This window comes from Parasteatoda tepidariorum, chromosome 5 (assembly GCF_982258835.1).
Source record: "Parasteatoda tepidariorum strain Cologne lab strain chromosome 5, Ptep-v5.0, whole genome shotgun sequence".
NCBI lineage: Eukaryota > Metazoa > Arthropoda > Arachnida > Araneae > Theridiidae > Parasteatoda > Parasteatoda tepidariorum.
In genome coordinates, this window is record NC_141759.1 from 6,767,426 (window position 1) to 6,790,674 (window position 23,249).

At 32.4% G+C, this 23,249-nt stretch overlaps 1 protein-coding gene across 3 annotated transcripts in view; it reads left to right on the plus strand.

The window, feature by feature from the left end:
* Positions 1-6,852: 6,852 nt before the first annotated feature.
* Positions 6,853-23,249, plus strand: part of LOC107448492 (uncharacterized) — an 87,423-nt gene continuing 71,026 nt past the window's right edge. For all 3 annotated transcript variants that reach the window (XM_087163358.1, XM_087163357.1, XM_087163359.1), the window contains exons 1-4: positions 6,853-7,115; positions 13,046-13,306; positions 17,682-17,933; positions 21,226-21,525. In XM_087163358.1, coding sequence (XP_087019484.1) covers positions 6,971-7,115; positions 13,046-13,306; positions 17,682-17,933; positions 21,226-21,525 — 958 coding nt within the window. In that variant the 5' untranslated portion in view covers positions 6,853-6,970. The remainder of the gene's footprint in view (positions 7,116-13,045; positions 13,307-17,681; positions 17,934-21,225; positions 21,526-23,249) is intronic.

Here is a 23,249-nt window from a genome sequence, read left to right on the forward strand (position 1 = left end):
TTTCTGTGGCCAATGGACAATAGTTTCAAGTGCCCGCCATTAAAAAAAATATTTTTTTCCCTTTTTTTCCGAAATATTTATGCTTGATGTATTTCAACTGTTAAGAGCCAACGTCTCTATGCTCTTATCTCCCAAACATAAGTTTGGTAACTGAATTGTTTCACTACTGAAATTTATTTTATTAAAATACTAGCTGAATACCCGTTCTTTAAACTGGTTGAATAAAAAAAAAGATTTTTTTCCCATGCCCGCCTGAATAATGACCTTGGTCATTCAGGCACCTGAAGGACAGATTTGTTGACCACTCTTTCAGGGACAACCATATTAGGTGGGCCAACGTTGCTCCCACTGTAAGGACAGATGGTACAGAGAAGGAAAAAACATCCATGCCTTGCCCGGGATTCGAACCCAGAACCTTTCTGATGCAAGGTCAGTTCCCTAACCCCTACTCAGGTAGGTCAGCATAAAAAGAAAGAAAAGATTCAATAAATCAGTGCTGGGAAACACTATGAGGTCAATACTCAAAACTAAAAGGAATATACCGACACCATTGAAGAGCTTTATTAAAGAACCGAGCAAGTGATGTTTTAGGGAAATTATAGAATCAGAGAAAATAACATAAAGTGGTTGTATCAGTATGGTCACGTTTAATTTTCCCTTAACTTTAATCTTAACATAACTAGTCCACAATAGTTTTTTGCATGAGTGCGTGATTTTTATTTCAAATTATGAAGTTGCAAATAAAGTAAAGTAAAGAATTATTAGTCCCGTCTTTTAATAAATGGGTAATAAGTTCAATAATAAAATCTCTGCATTAATAGTTCGGATACAATATTTTTTACCTTCTCAAAATGTCACATACCTGGTTCTTCCACTAAGTAAGTAATAATTAATATAGCTAAAATAATTTCAATTTTTTTTATTAAATATTATTTGTTGCCCTTTTTAGGGGGCTTTACGATACTGAAGTAGCAACACTCGTTTTTTGTAGTCCATCCCATTAGAAAAAAGATAAAATGTATTCAGCATCACATTGCATGATGCTATTAATCGCAGTCAAAACTTACCACTCTCAAGTAATTTTCTTCGGGGCACATTCCTTACTAGGAGATTTAAAACACTTAATTCCAAGCTGTCGGTATTAACATGTTAGAGTCCAGCGTCATATTTATAGGAGAGTTTCCTTTCACAAAAACATATATTGTGGTGGGACAATTGTTTCAGTTTTGTCTAGGAGAATTAAGAGATTCCCTTCCGCTAAAATTTAATAGTGATTTAGGATAGATCCTCTAAGATGAGGGACATTTCCAAATGAAATGGTAACAAACAGTTGATATTAGCCATTTAGTTGAATAACATATTATACCACTTTTTTCACAAAACCCCCTTTTGTTAAAATATATCAATACAATGTTTTATACTTATACAGGGTTATTCATAATTCCCTCCGCCTATAAACGCCATTTTTCTTTAATTCAACTGACTTCAGTAGTACATGTTTCTGCCATCTACCGGCAACTGCTGAAATTAAAACTTGAATGCTTTCAGAATAAATTCATATGTTTTTTTTGCTATATTCGTCTTCGTGTTTTTACTATAACGCTTCGAACCCCCGGAGGGAATTATGAATAACCCTGTATTAGTATATTTGGTACTTATTACATAACTCTTCAACATATGAGTTTTGCGCGAATTACATTTATCAGTGGCAACATATTGAAGTCGGAATTTTTAAAGCAAATAAGATTCCTGTAAAACCTTGTTAAAGAGTTTGGAGCTAGACCATTTCTCTATCTGACATTTCATTTATTGTTAAAATACTTATAAGTAGTGGTAGAAAAAAGTTCATTTATTTCTAATTCGTTTAAATATTAATACATTATCTTAGCTACCACTGGAAAAATATTTTATGGAGCTACGGTAAACCCGTTGCATTATTGTTATCAAAGCTGCAGCAATTTCCAGTAGTACATATTATCGTCAGTAAACTGTTAAAAATTTCGAGATTTGTTGCGCCAAACATTGGTATTCATTTGTTGGCATGATGGTGAAACATGGCCTTTCATTAGCTCCAAATAACTAAAAGCTGAAGAATGTTGTACCATGATTAGATATTGTTGAAGGAAATTAAAAGTGAAGAAGGTTGCACTAATATTAAGTATTTTTAAAGCGTCAAAAAGCAGAGAAAGTTTACATTATTATTAGGTATTTATAAAGCACCTAAAACAGAAGAAGATTGCACCATCAATTGACATTTTGTCAATCCCAAATTCGAAGAAAAGGTCAGGTCATATAGTGTAATTATACATAAATGATATAAATATTATTTTGAATTATTATATGAATGATAATTTTTTAATAATGTTAAGATTCGCACTATAGTGTAATCTATATATATATTTCTCTTACACGGCACCAAAAAAAAGCCTCATTACAACTCCCCGAATGGCAACGCTAGAAAATCGACCAATGATTGCTGCTAAAAATGTCACATGGCAAATCTAGATGAGATGGCTAAACATATAGAGCTTTTAAAAACGGAAACAATAACCAGAGTGAGCATTATCAGGTTGTTCAATTCAGATTCATGCCCTAAAACCGTGATAATATTTAATTTAACTCAATTAGGAATTAATTAATTAATTGAATTGAGAATGCTTTAAAAGGCCGCTGTTGAATTGATATTTTTCTACTGGAAGCTACCTAAACGTCTAAAAAACGTCTAAATGTTTGTATTGAATGCATTGAATTTTTTTATATTTCGCGTTTATTTATGCATTGACTTTTCACGCTTTAAAATGCAGAATATTAGTGAAGTAAAGTAAGAAGTTAATGCAACATCTCAATCCCAGTGAGTTCTATTTTTATTTTCAAGTCTCTCAAGTTAAATTCACTGAACTTTTCGCAGCAGACTTTTACTTAAGTTAAATTAAATTAAGTTAATTAAGAACTATTTTCTGATAATACAGCCAATTTATGCATACATATACATTTGCAACTTATGCATTTAAAATTCTTTTGAAAATTCTATCGTAATTAATGAGCAATACTTCTCTGATAAAAGATATTTACTGCATTTTCTCCAAATATGTTATTTTATCACGTATCAAGGTATGATTTATCTATATTCATCAATTATGCCTTTCATTTTTCAAAAATCAATTACTGTACATATCGAATCATGTTTTATCTTTATTTTGAATTTAAGTCAACAATCAATATTTCTAGTGTTAAGTAAAAACGTCAATTTGTCATATTAAATTTTTTCATTGTTTTATTATTTCACAGGCAAATGGCTTGATTTTTTATGGCTACCACAATTTATTCGAATGAATTTCAATGTATGTCATAATTAAATATGTGCTAGTTAAATTATAGAAATTTAATTAGCGAAATATGTATCAAATTATGTTAATATTTATTTATGTCAACTTATGTATATATATGTCAAATTATGTTTATATTTATATATGTCAACTTTTCGATGAATCAGATATTCAAATGTTATATTTACTCAAGCAAAGTGCTTGTTTTTCTATTAGCTACCACATCGACTGCTAAATTCAAAATGTTATTACTATAAATTTTCTGTAAATTTCTAGATGTATGGGATAGGGGCCGCTAAGTGGCCCAGGTGCCCAATTTTTGAAAATAAAGTAAGTAAAGTAAGATTGCAAAGAATCCACGTCATTAGAAGAAATCATTGCTACCTGTGGGATTTCAAAAAGATATTTTCCATCAGTTGAACATAGACATATTGACGATCTTGTAGAGTTTTACACTCAGTTTGATACAGAGGAGCTGATTCGTTTAGACAAATTACTAAGCAAACTGCTCATTCAAATAAGATCAAGTTACCCTGGAGACTTTGAATACTCATACTTCCTAAAACTTACAAATGCAGCTTATCACGTCAGATGGAAGAGGAAAAACTCTCAAGCAGAAGAAAACAAGGATATGAATAAGAAATCCATTCAAGCCGAATCAATAATGTTTGAAACTAATCCAAGCACTGAAGACATAACAATGGAAAATAAAGGCGAAAACCTGAATACAACACCGAATACAGAAACTGACACGGACGTCAATATTAACAATAATACAGAACCACCAGCAAAGAAAAGAAAAAAGAAGAAGAAAAAGCAAAATGCAGTCAAAATAATTAAAGATAATGCTATACTCATGTCTACAAACAGCTGTTCTTCTTCTAGCCAACATAGCTCAACAGATGACGCCACTATCTTGCCGACAACAAAACCTAAGGAGGATACCGACAAAGTACGGAATCCACCCAGAAAATCTGAAATAACACCGCAAGCCAGATTTATAAAGGTTTTAGTCCGGGGCCTGCCTGTGGACTTTGATACAGATACCATTAATACAGAATTACAGAAAAACAATATTGAAACCTTTAAAATAGTGCAGTTTAAGAAGAGAATGGGAGAGGCCTATCGACTCCTCCCGCTTTTTCTCATAATCCTAACATCAACGGCGAATCACCATAGAGTTTTCGAAGTCAACAACATACAGCAGATCCCGATCAAAATCGAGCGATTTCGAGGAGGTCGAGGACCAATACAATGTTACAACTGCCAAAATTATGGACATACGCAAAGCCACTGCAATGCACCTGCAAGGTGTGTAAAATGCGCAGAAAACCACAGGTCTCATGAATGCAACAAAGACAGAACAACTACTCCAAAATGCTGCAATTGTTACAAAAACCACAAAGCCAACTTTACTGGGTGCGAAACCCGACCCAGCAGAAGGAGCCCTCGAGCAACATCAAATTCGAAGCTTAAACCTGCTCATCGATTAGTGTCATTAATCAAAGAATTACAGGAATTGCTCAAAAATGAAGAAGTGCTCCGCCTTCTGCGGGGAATCATCGGAGATACTTCTCAATCCCAGTGAGTTCTATTTTTATTTTCATTGCTCTCAAGTTAAATTCACTGAACTTTTCACAGCAAACTTTTAGTTAAGTTAAATTAAATTATATTAAAATTTATTTTCTGGTAATATAGCCAATTTTTGCATGTATATTTATCAACTTATGCACGTTAAATTCTTTGCAAATTCTATTATTGCATTTAATGAGCAATATTTCTCTGATACGATATATTTACTGCATTTTCTCCAAATATATTATTTTATCATGTATCAAGGTATGATTTGTCTATATTCATCAATTATGTCTTTCATTTTTCAAAAATCAATTATTGTACATATCAAATCATGTTTTATCTTTATTTTTAATTTAAGTCTAGAATCAACATTTCGAATGTCATGTAAAAACGCCAATTTGTCATATTGAAAATTTCATTGTTTTATTATTTCACAAGCAAACTGCTTGATTTTTTTATGACTACCACAATGTCAATATGTTCCTTTCAAATTACGTTTATATTTATATGTGTCAATTTAGATTTGATATTCAAATGTTATATCTACTATATTTATCTATGTCAACCTAGGTATATATATTTCAAATTATGTTTTTATTTATATGTGTAAATTTAGTTTCGATATTCAAATGTTTATTTACCCAAGCAAAGTGCTTGTAATTTTGTATTAGCTACCACATCGACTGCTAAATTCAAAATGTTATTACTTTAAACTTATGTAAATTTCTACTCTAATAAAAATTATATTATATTACAAAATACTACAATAGAATTTTCAAATATGTAAATAATCAATCTGTGAACTCTAAATCATCAACTGTAAATTTATATATTTTATTTTTTTGTTTTTTGTTTTTGCCACCACAATGTAGCAAAATTTCAAAATGTTTTTAAACACAATGTATATATGTCACGATGTATGGGATAGGGGCCGCTGCGCGGCCCAGGTGCCCAGTTCTTTTTAAATAAAGTAAGTAAGTAAGTATTTATGTCTAATTTATCACAACTTATGAATGCATCAAATTTAAATTCCATTCAATGCTAAAATAACAATTGTAATTGTTTATATATTAATTTAATTCATATTTTAATCACAACCTATGATTGCATCGAATTTAATACCAATTAATGCTTAAATATCAATTGTGCTTTTTATATTCACGAAAATTTCTGATTATTGCATAAATCATGACTTATATTAAATATCAAATCATGTTTAATTTATCAAGCAAATATGCTTGATCTTTTGTAATGCTACCTAAATGCTGCATAATTCAAAATGTTTTTTAATTCAACTTGTAAATACTTCATGATGAATGGGTTAGGGGCCGCTGCGCGGCCCAGGCACCCAGTTTTAGTTAAATAAAGAGAAGAGAAGAGTATTTATGTCATGCTATACCTCTTAAAAAGCAAGCAAAAGTTGTCAAATATTTTCAAAATTTACTTTGTAGTGATTTACCGTTTTTTTTAGTTGTTGTGGAGTGTCCGGAGCAGTTGGCATCTCTGTAAAGGGTTAATATCTTTTTTACATAACGCGAAAAAGAAAACAGGCCTGCCAACTTCTACGATTTTTGCAAAATATTTTATGGAGTGGTAGACATTTAAAAACCAGAACTTTCAGAATATTTTCAGACTGCACAATTTTAAAAGCTTTATCACGAAAGAGTGGCGTCGTAAATCAATTTTTAATTAATTTATGTGTGTAGTGGTGTGGAAAATAAGTTTAAATGAATTTAAAATAATAAATAAAAACAGAACCATAGCTGCCACTAGAATAAAGTTTAACAAAAGGCTTTGAAAGTTGGCAGCCCTGAAAACGGGGAAAAGAAATAAACTTCTGATAATAAAATAAAACAGTGAGTGAGAAAAATATTGTATAAAAACGTTAGTTTATTGTTAGAATTTATATCTGAAAAAGATAAGGAAGAGATAAAACAGCATCAAAACGATATCATCTAATAGTTTCTTCTCTTTCTTTGACGCATATTATGTTTGCACCTTGCGGTTCTAGCTTTTTTACTGTCTCAAAAAGTCAAAATATTTAATTAAAACAAACGGAACTTAAAATGAGTAAGGAAAGATTTGTGAAACTATTTTGTTTTTTATTATTATCATTTACTTTTAGCTTTACTCATACAAAGGCAGAGGAAAAAGATTTTGAATTATCAAATGCGTTCAAGGATGTTGAAAATCACAGTGCCATCTCCGCAGGTATTTATATATATTTTGTTTCTACTTAATGATAAACCAAAATCGAGTATACGATATGCATACGAATTGAGTATATCATGTGTATATGAATCGAGTATATGATATGTATATGAATTGAGTATATGATATAAATACGAAGTGAGTATACGATATGTAAACAGAGTAATAGAGTTTAAAATTTGTATACTAATCGAATAATCGAGAATACGGAGGCATCGAATAATATAGTATACGATATGCATTCGAATCGAGTATATAAGTATATGAATCGAGTAATCTAGTATCAATTTGAGTAATCGATACGATATACGATACGATTCGTGTTATTCATTATTTGATATGTGTAGTGTACGATTCGGAAAATCGATTATACGATATACTAATTGAGTAATCGAGCACATGATAAAAGAGAGTTTACTATAACAATACGTGATTCCCACTTGTCTCAAAGCTTAATAGTGGCAGAGTTGCCAGCTTTGTCTGCTCTGTAGGGAAGTTTTTTTTAATGTATTTTAAATTAAGACAAATAAAGATGTTTTAAGTTAATTAGCAACTACCATCAAATATTTCCCGTTTTATGCAATTTAATGATATATTGCAAACCAAATTTTGTTTAAAATTTACTTGAGTGAATAGTAAGTGTACTACCCACTTCACTTTTATGCGGTAGAATTACATCTAAGTTTATGATGAATTATGATCACATGTTCATTTTTTTTTGTCTTAAATGTTATTTTTAAAGAAGCAGACAAGTGTATATCTATAAATTTAAACCAATACGTTGTCAATAAACTCGCAATATTAAAAGAAAAGCATAAATTTAAATTAGTCGTGGTATATTAAAATTATTCGAAGCATATATTTAAAATGCATTCATTGCGTAAATTTTGCACTTGGGCTTTGACTTTTATATTACATCAGATTAATAAAATAAACAAAAAGTGGTAGTAAGTCTTTTTTTTTCCTCAAATAAAAACTAGGAAATTTTTTTTTTATTTTTTCTTCTCTAGCTATTATTAAGTTCAAATGAGGGGGAAAAAAATAAGCGAAACTAAAAATATAATTTTGAAAAAAAAATCTGTAGCTTACGGAACAAATCCAATTTCAGATGCGAAATCCCCTATTTAAGTAGGATCAAGGCACTTGTATAAATACAACAATAAAATTGTTTCTATGTTCACTGGAATTATATTAACACGTTGAATGCCATGGGGGTCACCGGAGATCGGCACTGAGTTTCTTCGTAGCGCCACGGGGGTCACCACTGACCTGCGAAGTCAAGATTATTCGAAACACATAATTCGAGTAAATTTTTAATTTTTTTATATTATTACCGTTACTTAAATGGTTTGAAGAAATGAATGCAATATAGAACACACAAAAATAGTTTTATTTATGTGGACAGTTTTGTTATGTTTGTTGAGATTTTTTCTTTGATTTGTGGAGGTAATTTCATGTCACTTGGAGTAAACGTTTTTTCATGTGTGGCTTTATTAAAAACAAAGGAAAGCATTTGATTTAACCCTTTCGGGCCGACTATCACAAATACGTGACAGCATAAAACCGTATCAATCAGGTTAAAAATATAAAACTGGTAATCAAAGTATTTCTTTAGCAGTTTATTTGTGGGCGGAGTAATAATTGTTTGATTTATTTAATTCACCAATCCTTTGTTCAAAATAAAACTATTTAGTTATACTTTGAATTAACATTGATTATATATATGTTTAAACTAACAATAATTAAATTAAAAGCAAAGTAAGTCTGTCAAATTAGCAACGATTACATTTAAGTTACCGTTTTTTATTTAATTACAACTTGATTCTGATTTTGTACGAATGCTTTTCTGAATCACCAGTCCCCAAAGGGTTAAATAAGAGATATCTGAGTCAATATCGTCGTTGTTTGCTTGCAAATACAAGTGTAATAAAGTTGCAGCTCATATGATACTTTGAATTCTTGATATGCAGTGGTGGGAAAATTAATTAAAATGAGAACTATTTAATTAAAAATAGCTTAAATCTTTAGAAATGATTAATTTAAAAGAAAGAGCAAGTTTCTAACTGCTCATAACTCTGATTTCTTATTGGTGCTACGATTCAGCCAATGGCTTTGCAATTGCAACAAATAGTTCAAAATTATTTTTCTTTCTTGTTTTCAAAACTCATAATGAAAATTACCTCACGATTTCACAAATCAAGAGGAAAAGGTGAAAGGCCTCCTAGGGGAATAAAAGCCTTGAGCTTGAACTTGAACTATAGTAGGGAACAAAGTACCTGTCCGCGAAGCGGACTATTGACTTCTTCATCTAAAGTAGTGCCCGAGGGCGCCTGTAATAATGTCGATAGAGTTCGATAAAAAATCGAGTCCTTGTTGGGGGTTGGCATGAGTTGGAATAGAAGATCATCATTCTGTAGGGGAAGACCCCTTGATTAGAGATTGAAGTAAACCTAGCACTTCTTGATTTTTCAGGATCTCCTGCAGTTCCTTGATGATTGTAACAAGTCGATGTGCTAAGGTAGCAGGTGTATCCTTAGTCTGAAAACTTTTTCTTCTGGGACGGGCCTCGCAGCCAGAGAAATTTGATGTATGGCTTCCCTCGCAGTTGCAGCATTTGGCGGGGAAACTTCTATCTTTCTTGCATTGATATGAGAAGTGCATTTCTGCTCATTTCATACATCTTGGCTGATTGGAGCAAAAACGCTGCGTATGGCCGAAGCCTTGGCATCTGAAACATTGTTTCGGCCGGCGGCCGCCACGAAATCTCTCTGCACTGATGGTAAACTGTTGAATACTTTTCGTTGCGAAGATCTTGTCCTGATCTGCCATTGGTGCGATGACGAGAAAAAGGGGGAGGAGCCTATAGGCCCCGCCCACCCTCTTCTTGAACTGTATAATTTTGTGAATTTTTAAGTCCAATTTTCCAAATTCTTGGAAAATGATATCCGTATCAAAATCATCTGGCAGTCCTCGGATGAGTATTTTGGCATGCTTGGTAGTCAGAGCTTTTTCTGTTTCATTGGAAGTCTCTTTGTCTTTTTTGGGAGTCTCGTCCGTGGAAGCAGATGTAGAAGTAGGCTTAGTCTCCGGCTGAGAAGAGGGCTCGGAAGGAGAAGAGCAGCTTAGTGTCGTAGAAGTAGGGCTTGGAGTGGTATTAGCAGCATTAGTGGGCTTCTTCTTCTTTTTTCTCTTCTTTGTCGGTGGTTCTTGGGAGTTACTGGCAGCATTCTCCGATTCAGAGGCCGAAGCCTCTTCATTCGGCTCTTGATTCTTTTCAGTCTCCATAGGAGGGGGGAAAGTCTCAGTAGATTTTTCTATTTCTTCCGATCCCGAAATTGGATTCTCCTCGGGGGGACTCGGCTGGATTGGGTTTCCTGAGTAATATGGCCTAGTTGCTCCTTCGGGAACCTGGAAATCGTCCAGAATTAGGATATATCCCTTCTTGTCCAGCTGAATAAACGTTCCGTAGCAGTCTTCGTATATATCTCCTGGTTTTAGATTGGGAAGTTTGTAGTCTGTGTAGATAGCCGGTCTAGAATAAGCTGTCGGTGGTGGAGCGCTAGACGTAGTCTTGCCTACCCTGCCGGAACGATGATTAGAGCCGCCGCGTGAGGAATAACCAACACGTGAAGGTACAAATCCAGTAGCATAACTAAATCTTGATGACATGATTCAATCTCACAGAGCTGGCCGGTGAAAGCCCTTATATAGCAAGACGTAAAAGATGAAAAAACTGGTACGCAACACATTTTATTATAGCATTTTTTCCGAGAAAAATAAAATATCTGTAACTGCCAAGATTTCTTTAAGATTTTAACATATATAATAATCTGCTTCGTCTCCAAGATTAAATAGATATTGTTAAATAGCTATAAAAAAGAATAAGTTAACTCCTCCCAAAAACTATAAATAACTGAACTGATTTTACTACCAGCCTATTCCCTTTTCCGTCTCGCTTTTACCCCTGCCTTGAGCTGACTATATGGCTAGAAGTTGTCACGTGGTAACTCTTGAAAAGGAAGCGTAATTGCCCTTATTCTACAAGTGTTACCTATTTTACTTCGCATTTAATGTTAGCGTCCACCAGCAATGCTACGGAACGCAATTTTTTAAGTTGTATGAACGAAAAAAAATACTTTAATGATCAAAGATCTTACCCTGTATATCATAAAACGTATTTATATCTTAAAGTGGTATATTTTTAGAATGCGAATTAGAATTAATTTTTTTTTAATTATAATTTGAATTTGTAGAAACAATGTAATGAAATGCTGTAGTTATCAGAGTTGTTAATATTCCGAAAAGTAGAAAAAACTAGTAGTATACCATTTAATTTCTATCATTTCCTCGGGAGACTATCGTCCGTGAATACCAAAAATTGTTGAATGTTAATTTTACTGAAAGAACTGTGTATAATATTTTCCCCATTCATCATGAACATTGAACTATTGTGGATGAGGTGATGGATTTTAATTTTACATATCTGCTAGCTTGTAGGGTCGCTGAAAAATATTTTACAAAGTGGGAAACAACAATTATGTTTGGAAATGTTTGTTTTGATTTTGAGATCGAAGTTAAATGATATTTTAATATGTTAGCGGCATTTAACTTACTGATTTTTGTATACTCGCTTATTTTCACGTACGTAAGCTTTATATTTTTTCACAAGTGCATGATCATTTCACCAGAACTGACACATGTGCGCTAGAAGTGCGCAAGTACAATTATAGTTCGTTCACCAGGAGTTGGCACTTGGCTCCGCCTTCATCACGTGGTATCGGATGATACTATTTCGCTATTTTGGGGAGAAGGATGTGAACAAGACTGCTATTTGGCGATCGTATGACAAAAATATTTATTTCGCAATCTTCATGTGCATATTTTGAACGTGTGCATTTTATTTCATAAAGTAGTTGATATTTCTCTCTTTTTATTGAATAGTTTGTTCTTTTTGAGATATTTTGCTGGGAAAAAGTTTTTAAATGTAAATTAGCTAGAATAACGAAAATAGTATAATAGCTGATGAGAAAGCGAAGTAAGTGACTGAAAAATAATTCTCTGTTTGTGTTTGGCTTGGTCATCATCTTATACATCAGAAAGCCTCCACATGGTTTCTTATAAGTAGTCTGCACAGACAATTTAAAAAGTGAACAGTTTGAGCGCATGAAACCAAATTCTATTTTAAAAGTGACAGAGAGGAATTTGTCATATATATTTGAGAATTGAATCTGTAGTGGTAGACAAGTAAATAAGACAAACTAATCATATTCAAAAATTAAACAAATTTTTCGACATATATTTGCTACCACTTTTTTATTTTTACTAGATTTTCTATTAAAGAGCTCTTTCGTAAACTGGTTTGCCTTCATAGTGGTCTGATCGGACTACCTATAAAAAACCGTGTGGAAGCTTTGCGCGCATTAGAGGTTATCTCGATTTCAAGCGGGGATCCTTTTACTCCCCCGCGCTGAAATGAACTTTGCGTCCGAGGAGGTGGAGCCAAGTGCCAACTCCTGGTGAACGAACTATACTTGAAACGGAGCTAATGTAAATTTGCAAAATCTCCCTAATGACTCGTCGTGGTAGTAAAACAATTTTTTTTTAAACTTTAAACATCAAGATTTAATGAGGCCAAAACATTAAACGCAACTAAGATTTTATTTTAAATTAAGTATGCGTTATAACTTTTTAAAAGTTTTGTTTATCAGAGTTTCGATACTCTTCTCAAAAACAAGTAAGGTGGTTTTACTATCAATTTTTTTTTCTTCTCTGAGATTCAAACAACCTTGAGTCATCACTGATTTCTATTGCTCCTCAATAATACTACTGGATTGATTCAAATTATATAGCTCACCACTTGATTTTTTAAAAATTTTCTTGAATTTAAATAGTATTTAAACATTTGCTGACAATTATTTTCATTTTTTCAGATGTTTGCAATTCAACAAAAGACTGTAATTTCTTGGGACAATGCATCAATATTGCAGGAGAAAATATTTGCGATTGTTATTACAATGGATTGAGCGGTAAGAACTGTGAGATAATTGATGAATGTTTTCAAAACAGTGGTATGTGCGGCGCAGATGGGGACGCCGATTGTTCGTTCCACATGATGAAAAAGAAAGCCTACTGCAAATGCAAAGAAGAAGGTCAAAGATTTGATGAACCAACGAAGAAATGCGTGCCACAAAGTGAGTTTTATGAAAATTTCTTTTAAACATTTTATTTTTGAGGCGCATCAAATAAATTTTTGAAACTCCAACTTCGAAAAAAGAGGAAATAGATCCGGAAACGCGTTTTGAAACAAAGAAAATAGATCACAACACGTGCTTGAAAACAGAAATAAATCTCGAAGCGCGATTTAAAACAAAGTAAATAGATTCCAAAAACGCGTTTAGAAAGTAAGGAAATAAATCACAAATGACTGATACAGTTTTAATGGAGTGCCTATCCTAGGGGGATATCTGCTCCTTCATCTAAGTCAGTGTTTCCCAAACTTATGACTTTTGCGTACCCTTTCTAAATTTTTCGTAACGCTGTGTACCACTAATAAAAAATGAATGTATTTTTTACAATTAAAAATTGCACAAAAGTTAAAAATCACAACTGGTTATTGACACCACTAATTATTAACTGTTATATCTGCAAACAATAGCCAATAGAAAAATACGTAATCGTAAATTATTATGGCTAGCTTTGTTTTTTAATAAAATTTTTGAAATTTTCGTTTGTTGCAAGATATTTCGCATAAAAACGTGTACCCCCGCTAAACTTGTCCTGGGGGTACGCGTACCACACTTCGGGAAACACTGATCTAAGTTATAAAATTAAAAACGAGGATGGGACGGGTGGTACGGGGGTTAACATATGTTAAGTCTCAATGGGTGACCATATTACAAATAATGCAAGGTCTGGGATAAATATATACATGTAACACGCAATGGGATTAGATCACAGCTAGGGCTGAAAAGAGTAGAAACTGGTAAAAAATAAATTTCATTTTTGCCTTTTTTTTAATTTCATACTTTAATCACAACCTATGACTGCATCAAATTTAATACCAATCAATGCTTAAATATCAATTGTGCTTTTTATATTCACGAAAATTTCTGATTATTGCATAAATCATGACTTATATTAAATATCAAATCATGTTTAATTTATCAAGCAAATATGATTGATCTTCTGTAATGCTACCTAAATGCTGCATAATTCAAAATGTTTTTTAATTCAACTTGTAAATACTTCATGATGTATGGGTTAGGGGCTGCTGCGCGGCCCAGGCACCCAATTTTAGTTAAATAAAGAGAGAAAGAGACGAGAAAAATTTAATAACAAGGAATTATTTATTATTAAGAATAGGTTTACTTCTCCTGAAAATTATCTATTATTGAAATAGTCCCACTACCAGTGCTTTCCTTTTTCCGTTTCGCTTTCAGGCCAGATCACAACACACCATTAAAAACAAAGGAAAATTGAAATGCATAGCTGCCAACTCTTCCTGTTTTCCCGGAAGATTTTATTTTCATATTTTGAGTGGTAGCGAGACTCCTGTTATTCCAATTAACTTTTTGAGTTATAATGATAATTATAAATGAGTTTGACCACCACTACATATAAATAATTACAATAAATATATAAAAGCATACTAACCAATGCAAAAGCGAATAACAGCGTGATCAAAGTACAATTATATTTTTGTGTGAGATTGTTTTTCGTTTATTGTTTCACTACCACTTGGAAAGTCCATTCTCGGAAAGAGTGAAAGTTGGCAGGCATGGGAATGGCATTCTGAAAAAAGCACACAAAGTTAACCAGTTTTATCCAATTTATGTCAGCAATTTCCTTAAGTAAGCAGCAATATACGTTTCCTTTTTTTTTTTAAATATAAATCTTTGCATATACAGAGTTGCCAATTTTCTCCGGACCACAAATATATATTTTAAAGTGGCAATTTATCAATTCTTGGTTTAATAAATTCAATTTAGTAGATTTTTATCCATCACTATTTCTAAATAATTTGTAAGCTAATGTATTTCACCACGTTATTCTACCTATATCATGCTATACCTTTTAAAAAGCGAGCAGAAATAGTCAAATATTTGCAGAATTTACTTTGTAGTTATTTACCGTTTTTTTTAATTTTTTGGAATTGCTCGGAGCAGTTGGCATATAAAATATCGCAGTAGATGAAGAATTTTTGTATTTTCAATATGAAACTATAAAGAAATGACTTGATTGTTTTACCAGTTCTTATAATTTTGGACTAAATAACTGGCAAGTTCATTTGCCAAGCCGCTGTAATCGGTTCATGGTAAACAATAAACCCAAATTTTTAAACTCTACAGATATCTTAGGAAAGAATACCCTTATCCTACAACGCTTTTTTTTCTGTGTGGTATTAAATGTACGCAGAAGTGTCTGAAACAAGTAGAATTCTTATAAAACTTTTATCAGATTTTAACTATTTGCGCACATATCTGTTCAAATTATTTAAGGGTAGGGATGGAAAAATTTTTATAATTCTAAAATGTTAAAATATTTATTTATTGATTCTTCTAGAACTAGAAAAAATATTTTCTGAGAGTAAGGTGTGAAGTTTTCGTATTTTCCCTCTCTATGTAACTCGAAAGAGGGTTACATCCATCAAAAAGATATCCGCTAAGGCTAGTAATGTCCCAGTGCTTGATACAGGAGTTCCATATGGCTTTGTTTGAAATGAGAAGGATACGGAGATACGCATTTATAGTCGTAAACTCAAAATTGGGTCAGATATTCAATACATGCTGTAAAATAGAAGAAAAAAAAAACAAAAACTTAGCTACCACTAGAAAAAGTTTTCTCAAAAAGTTCAGAAAGTTTGCAGCCCTTGGTCATTAAAGGGTCAATGGATTTAAAAAGAGCAATTTAATGAGATGTGTTCCCTTTGACCTAGGCCTAGTGGTGAATTTATCTTATATATTTGAGAATTGAATCGATAGTGGTTGACAAGTGAATTAGACAAACCAATCATATTCATAAACTAATTTTTAGACATATATTTGCAACCACTTTCTTATTTTTCCTAGTTTCTAATAATTATAAAGGATTTTCGCAAAGTGAATTGTCCCCATAGTGGTTCATTATGGTTTGACCGTGTGGAGGTTTTGCGCTATGAAAAAATACAAATAAAATTTAAGAAGCAGCTTGCTCAAAATTTTAGATGAGAATATAAGCATGAGGGTATTCTTTTTGCAGGTTGAATGGACGTAGCAGTTGAAATTTTGTTTTCTATAGAATTTTAGTTAAAACCGGATTTGAAATTTATATTGAGATCTTTTAGCTGAAGCTGGCGTTGAAACTGTGATGAGGTTTGAAGTTGATGTGATTTGTCGAGGATATATGTGTTTTATCAGGTTGATGAAACGATTTATTTTAGTGGTTATGATACGAGGCGTCAAAAGTGAAATGTGTTGTTATTGGCCTGTATTTTTTGTTTTTTGCTGTAGTTTTCAAAGTTGAATATTTCACTGAATATTCAGTTTGTCAGCTCACTGTATTACATTTTGAAGCTTTATCCACGAAATCTGCATTTAGTTTATATATATATATATATATATATATATATATATATATATATATATATATATATATATATATATATATATATATATATATAAATATATATATATATATATATATATATATATATATATATATATATATATATATATATATATATATATACATACTCTTTACATAAAGCGGGAAAACCTCACACGGTTTACCTGACTCCAAGGAGACTCTAAATCATGATCCGTTTACCTCTAAGGATATTTTTCGTCAGCATCGTGGTCTGTGCGAGTCTTGTGCGGAATTCGAGTCAACTAGCCATCGCTACTATTCAAATCCGGGTCACTTCATTGAGAATCAACCACTCTATCCCCTGAGCCCCCACAGCAGAAGCGTAGTAGTTGGCAGACCCCTAAAAAGTTGCTATTTTCAATCTTTTTTTAATAAATTTTGGTATTTTATTACTCACCACTTTCTGAATTCTTGATCGTCCCTGACTACTCTTGATATATTAATATTAAATATTTTTGGCGAACAATTGGGAGCCAAATCCTCAGTGGGAGGCGAGTGTTCTATCCTCTGAGTCATCACAATCCAAGCACAGTAGTTTGCCAACTACTATGCATAGTAGTTTGCAACTACAATGCAGCCCACTCATAGTAGATTGCCAGCTACTATATACTTTAGAAGATAGTAGATTGCCAACTACTATATACCTTAGAAGATAGTAGATTGCCAACTACTATATACTTTAGAAGATAGTAGATTGCCAACTACTACTACTAAAACTTTTAGTAGCAACTTTTTAGTAGTTTGCCGACTGCTACTAACGAGTTTCTATTTTCAATCTCTTTTTAAAAATGTTTGAATTTTATTAGTCACCACCTTTTGAATTCTTAGTCGCTCCTGGGAGTCTCTGAATATATTAATCTTAAATATTTTTGGCGAACCACTGGGTGTTTGAGTATAAATTGTTTCTAATTATGTGTTTTTCATTTTTTACTCCCATTTCAGAGAAATGCACAAATCATAAAGAATGCCATAATGGTGCTGTTTGCGAAGAAAGAGAAGGGGTTGACAAATATTGTTCTTGTGAGTATGGAACGAGCGGAGATTTCTGTGACATCATCCAAGAGTGTGTCGACAATCCTAACCTGTGCGGTGATGCGGGATGCGGATACAATACTCGACTTCGACGTGCATTCTGTTATTGCGACGACATCAACCAAAGGTTCGACTGGTCATCGAAAAGCTGCGTTAATCGAAGTAAGTCAACCAGAAGGTTAATTCCTATTCTTTCTTTATTCGAAAGCTGGGATCGCAATTATCTCGACTTGTTATACCTTTAAATACCTTTTCCTTAAATACCTTTAAATACCTATCATAAAAGGTATAAATACCTTTTATGATAGATAAATACTCTCTTTCTATTCTTGTGCTAACTAATATCTTTATTTCAAAGTCTGAACTATCTAAATCATTAATGTCTATATCTAAACCATTTTTCTTCGATGAGCTGTTTTTTCTCTAGACATGGCTCAAAATGCCTGTAAATAAATGCAAATAAGTCAGCAACTTGATATTGTTTGGTTTCCTTAATCATTCTTTACTTTACGTTAGTGTTTTCGATAGTCAGACTTTGATAGTCAACAGCTGTTTTTATGCTATTGCCACGGGTTATAGAAATTTAAAATAGTGGCATTAAAATTAAGTTGTAATAATTTAGATTTTTGAAAACCAATTTTCCGTTTAGTATTCTGAGAGTCATCTGATGAGTTACGATTGTAATATACACAGTCACTCCGATGTCCGGGACTCGCAATGATTACACTTAGCGTTTAAATAAGCAAGGAAAGGGGAAAACGAAATGATTCTTTTAGTTGTTAAGTTTGATTTAGCCATCGGAAAGCTGAAATTTATGCTACTCTCATTTGATTTACACACTTCATGGGACATGTCCATTTTCTTAAACACACTTTAAGATCTGTGTGCATATTCTGAATCATCCATTTCTATCTGTGTCTGTTTTCTACGCTTTTTGAGCTGTGTCCATTATATTAAACATCCCTTTTGGTGTATGTCCATTTTCTGAAACACGCTTTTTGATCTCACTCCATTTTAAATACCTTTTTTTTAAATCTTCCTTTGCTTAAATATCTGGAAAAACACGCTTTTATAGCAGTGGCCATATTCTGCAACACGCATTTTGATCTGTGTCCATTTTCTTAATTATGCATTTTGATCAGTGTCCATTTTTATAAACACGCTTTTTAAGCTTACCAGAAGCTTTAGCTCACTGATTGTCTTTATGCGATATTTCCTCTCCAAGACTTCGTAACGTTAAAGTAGTGCACGAAAAAAGAAAATCTAGTAACTTGAATTTATCATGCATCCGGGCTTCAATACTCCACGCTACCCACCCAAGGAAGAGAGTTTCTGTGCCCAAACCTGCTGAAATTTAATATGACAGACAGAAATTCTCAAAGATTTAAAGCCGAGATTGGCGAAAGGAAACATTAAATAAAATATACCATCTTAAACTATATCATTATTACTTATTTAGGGATATAACACTTCTAATAACGTTTTACATTATTTTTTATTCTTAACTGAATCAAACGGGTTTCAGTATACAGTAGAGCAGTGTTCCCCAACCTTTTTATCACCACGGACCTGTCAACGTTTGATAATTTTATCGCGGCCCGCTGGGAGGGACGGACGTTGATTGTTTATATTTTAGATTATTTTGATTTATTAATTTTAATTTAATTGTATTTAAACATGCGTTCAAAATAAGATTACACCAAAAAATAAATATAAAGTGATTTAACATTTTAACTTATTAAAACGTTAAATCAATGAGAACCATGAGTTTGTTTCTTTGTAATGAGACGGTTCCATCTGGGGGTAATCGGAGACAATGATACATTACAAACATTAAAAAAATTATGTCATTACCTTCGGGGCCCCCTTTTTTTTAATTAAATAAAATTTTAATTGAACATAGATATTTTTAATTAGGGGTATAAACCTAGGAATTTAAATTCAGTTTCAATGAAATGGGCGGCCCGGTACCATTTGATCCATGAACCGGGGGTTGGGGAACACTGCAGTAGAGCACCGATTACTATGGGGCAAAGCTTATACCGATAACTAAAAATCCGGAAAATTGAGCAACTTTAAAAAACTGCTCCATGAAAATGCTTTTAATTAACTTCCCTTCGCACTTTTTTTCGCGCATATAATTTCATACTATATCGTATTACAAATAACGTGTTTTAAACTATTGAGTTTTATACATTTTTTAAGCACCTTTGTCCCGCATTGAATAAGGAGGAAAGAATGTGAGGATCTTTTCAAGGTCTCCGAGAGGCAAAAGATGTCATTTTTCGACCCATTTCAGATTTTCTGGAGAAAAAAAAGCATTTTGGTAATATATATATATATATATATATATATATATATATATAAATTTTAATTTTATTTATTTATTTTTTTGAAGAATAAGAAGGTGTATAATTATTGGACAATCTGGTGAATCGACGTTCGTATAATCGATGTTCTACTGAATATATTTTGTCTGAAAGTAGCAAGAAGTATATCTATCCAGAACTTGAAGTCTTCTTTATAAGTTCGTGTTAGATCCGGGCAGAACCAATGCCTCCCATAACTGAAAGCCTCCACACGGTTTTTTTGTAGCCCGATCAGACCGCTCCGAAGGATATCCATTTTTCGAACGAGTCATTTAATACGAAATCCAGTTAAAATAAGAAAGTGGTAGCAAATATATGACTAAAAATTTGTTTTATTTACGAATATTATTGGTTATCCTTATTCACTTGTCAACCACTGCAGATTCAATTCTCAAATATATATGATAAATTTCTCTCAATTACCTTTATAAAAACTACCAGAAAGAACCACCTTAAAGATTAAATACAAGATGAATTGGAAAAAGGCCGCTAACGGCCCCAGGCGCCCAGTTATATTTCGATGATGATGACCTTTATAAAAGTTTTTGGGTTCATGCGCACAACTGGTTCACTTTTTAAATAGTCTGCGCGGACTGCTTATAAAAGACTGTGCGGAGGCTATTTGATGTAAGAGGTGATGGCTGAACTCGTATTATGTGAGGGAAAATTATCCATCACACAAATGTCCCTTTATAACAAATATTATTTCATTTTTATTTGAAAGTCAAATTATTTATGTTTTATCTAGTCATATCGACTAATCAATAAAATTTGGAACATTTACATAAAAGCTACAACCTTCAAATATCAAAATTTTAACTAACAGCGAGTTTTTCAAGGGGGATCAATTGATATCGTTATGGAGAGTTTCAACAAAAATCATTTTCTTCAAAAATACTATAAAAACCTTTTTTCTCTACGGCCTTCAATTGGTTTTTAAAATCCTTACTTGAAAGAAAGTACCTTTTCGTTCACATTTCCCTCATTCATCAACATTATCCTTCATCATTATCTAATTCATCATCATCTAGTTTTTTATCATTATCATTTACAATTATCTAATAATTTTTGTTCTTAACTTCCAGCTGAATGCAATAATAACGAAGAGTGCAGCACCATTCATGGTGCATGCTCTGATCGTTGCCAACCATGGGAACAGTGTAATTACACAGACACTGAAGACAAACGGTCTTGCCACTGCGTAGAAGGGACCAGTGGTCAAAACTGTGAAGTTATCGACGACTGTTTCAACAAAATTGTTGATTGTGGAACAGGAGATAACGTAGTCTGCAAATATTTCTACAACATTGGAGTTGGAGGACATGCGTATTGCGAATGTACAAAAAGTGGCCAAAAGTTCGATGAAATCAGTAAAAGTTGCAAAGGTAAATCAAACAGATTTAATAAAGATATTGACATTTATGTGTAGTACCTAAGCATTTACCTAAGTTACGACACTTTCTTCATGCGCATGTTGTTTAGTGATGACCAATCTTTTGTATTTGTACACACACACCCACACACACGCACTCGCGAAAAACATCTTTATTTTATTACATATTACATGTATAGATAGATAACGATTAGATGTTATTAAAAATTTTCTATGCACGAAATATTCTGAAAGCACAGTCTATTATTAATAATTGAACTTTATAATTAAAAAATTTTTTTATTATTAAAGTTTTGAGAAGGGTAACAATACATTCAGTCAAAGTTCCTGACTTATTACTAATTTTATTACACGTTTTACTTAATGAATTTTGAATATATTTTTACCATTCCTTGGATCTATAATTCATTCGAGTTATTACAATTTATATTTTCAAGTGTGATAAATTTCATTTCAGTTAATTCTCCTTTTAATTAGGATTTTAATTTTATAATAGTAACTATTTGTCCACTTTCAACTTTTATGTCATAGAAATTAATTGTATTAAACATTTCTACTATTATCGATTTGTGAGAGTGTGTGTGCATTGGCGTAGACAGATAAAATTTATTGGGGGTGGGACCATACTTGGATTGCTTACTCTACAATATATATATTTTTGTGTGTGATTCCGAAATACACAGACACATAGATTAATAAAAGTAACTAACTTTTTCTTAATGTAATACAAAAACCTGACAGCAAGCATAAAATAATTATATTTCCGATTATTCATCTACCACTGAGGATATTTTACGTCAGCACTGTGATCGATGCAAGCCAGATGCGGAATTTGTTTCAAACAGCCATTGATGAGAATCGAACCCAGAGCACCTCATTGAGGAGTGAGTGCTCTGTCCTATTAGCCACCACGACTGCCCCAGGGAGAGTATTGTTAATTGATGCATAATATTTGAAAATATATACTATCGTAGGAGTTATATAGTCAAAAAAGTATTGAGTTTTTAAAGCATTTTTTCCCTTGTTATAAATTAATACTTGTTTATAAATTAATATTTTTTTAAAAAATCCAGTTATATTTGGACAAATGTTTAATTCCATTGAATTTTCGCTCTGTGGCTGAATCGAATGGATCGTTAAATTGGTAAAATTTTTAAAGAGAACAGATATTCAATACTTTGTATGTAAGTTTTGCATAGAAATCCAATTTTTTTTTTCTCAAATCGTTTTTAAAATTTTATTTTTGTGACCTGAAAATAATGTTTCTAAATTATTTCTAACGAACAAACCAATCATTATTATAGTCAGGCAACATAAGCCAAAAGCACAAATAACAAAAGAAAAACGCTGTAGAGGAGCCACCCCTTCTACAGCGGATCAAAATTGCAATGGTATTTTTACGGATCATCCTCAGGGATGTTTCCAAGACCGTCGCCCATTGTGCAGCTCTAGCATAAGGTAAATAAAGTACCTACCTGTCCTTCAGCACTAAAAACATTAGCATTACACGAGCAATCTGTTGTTAACAACCTCCTTCTCCAAGTACATATATTAGATGTGACAATTTAACATCCACTGATAGATCGGTTAGCCTTCGGAGGCAGATAATTAGAAATAGAGGGAACTGTATAACAGCCAACTCTTACATATTTTGCGTCAGATTTTATTTTTATATTTAAGGTGGCAGTAAATTTTATGCTTTCCAGGGGTGTAGTT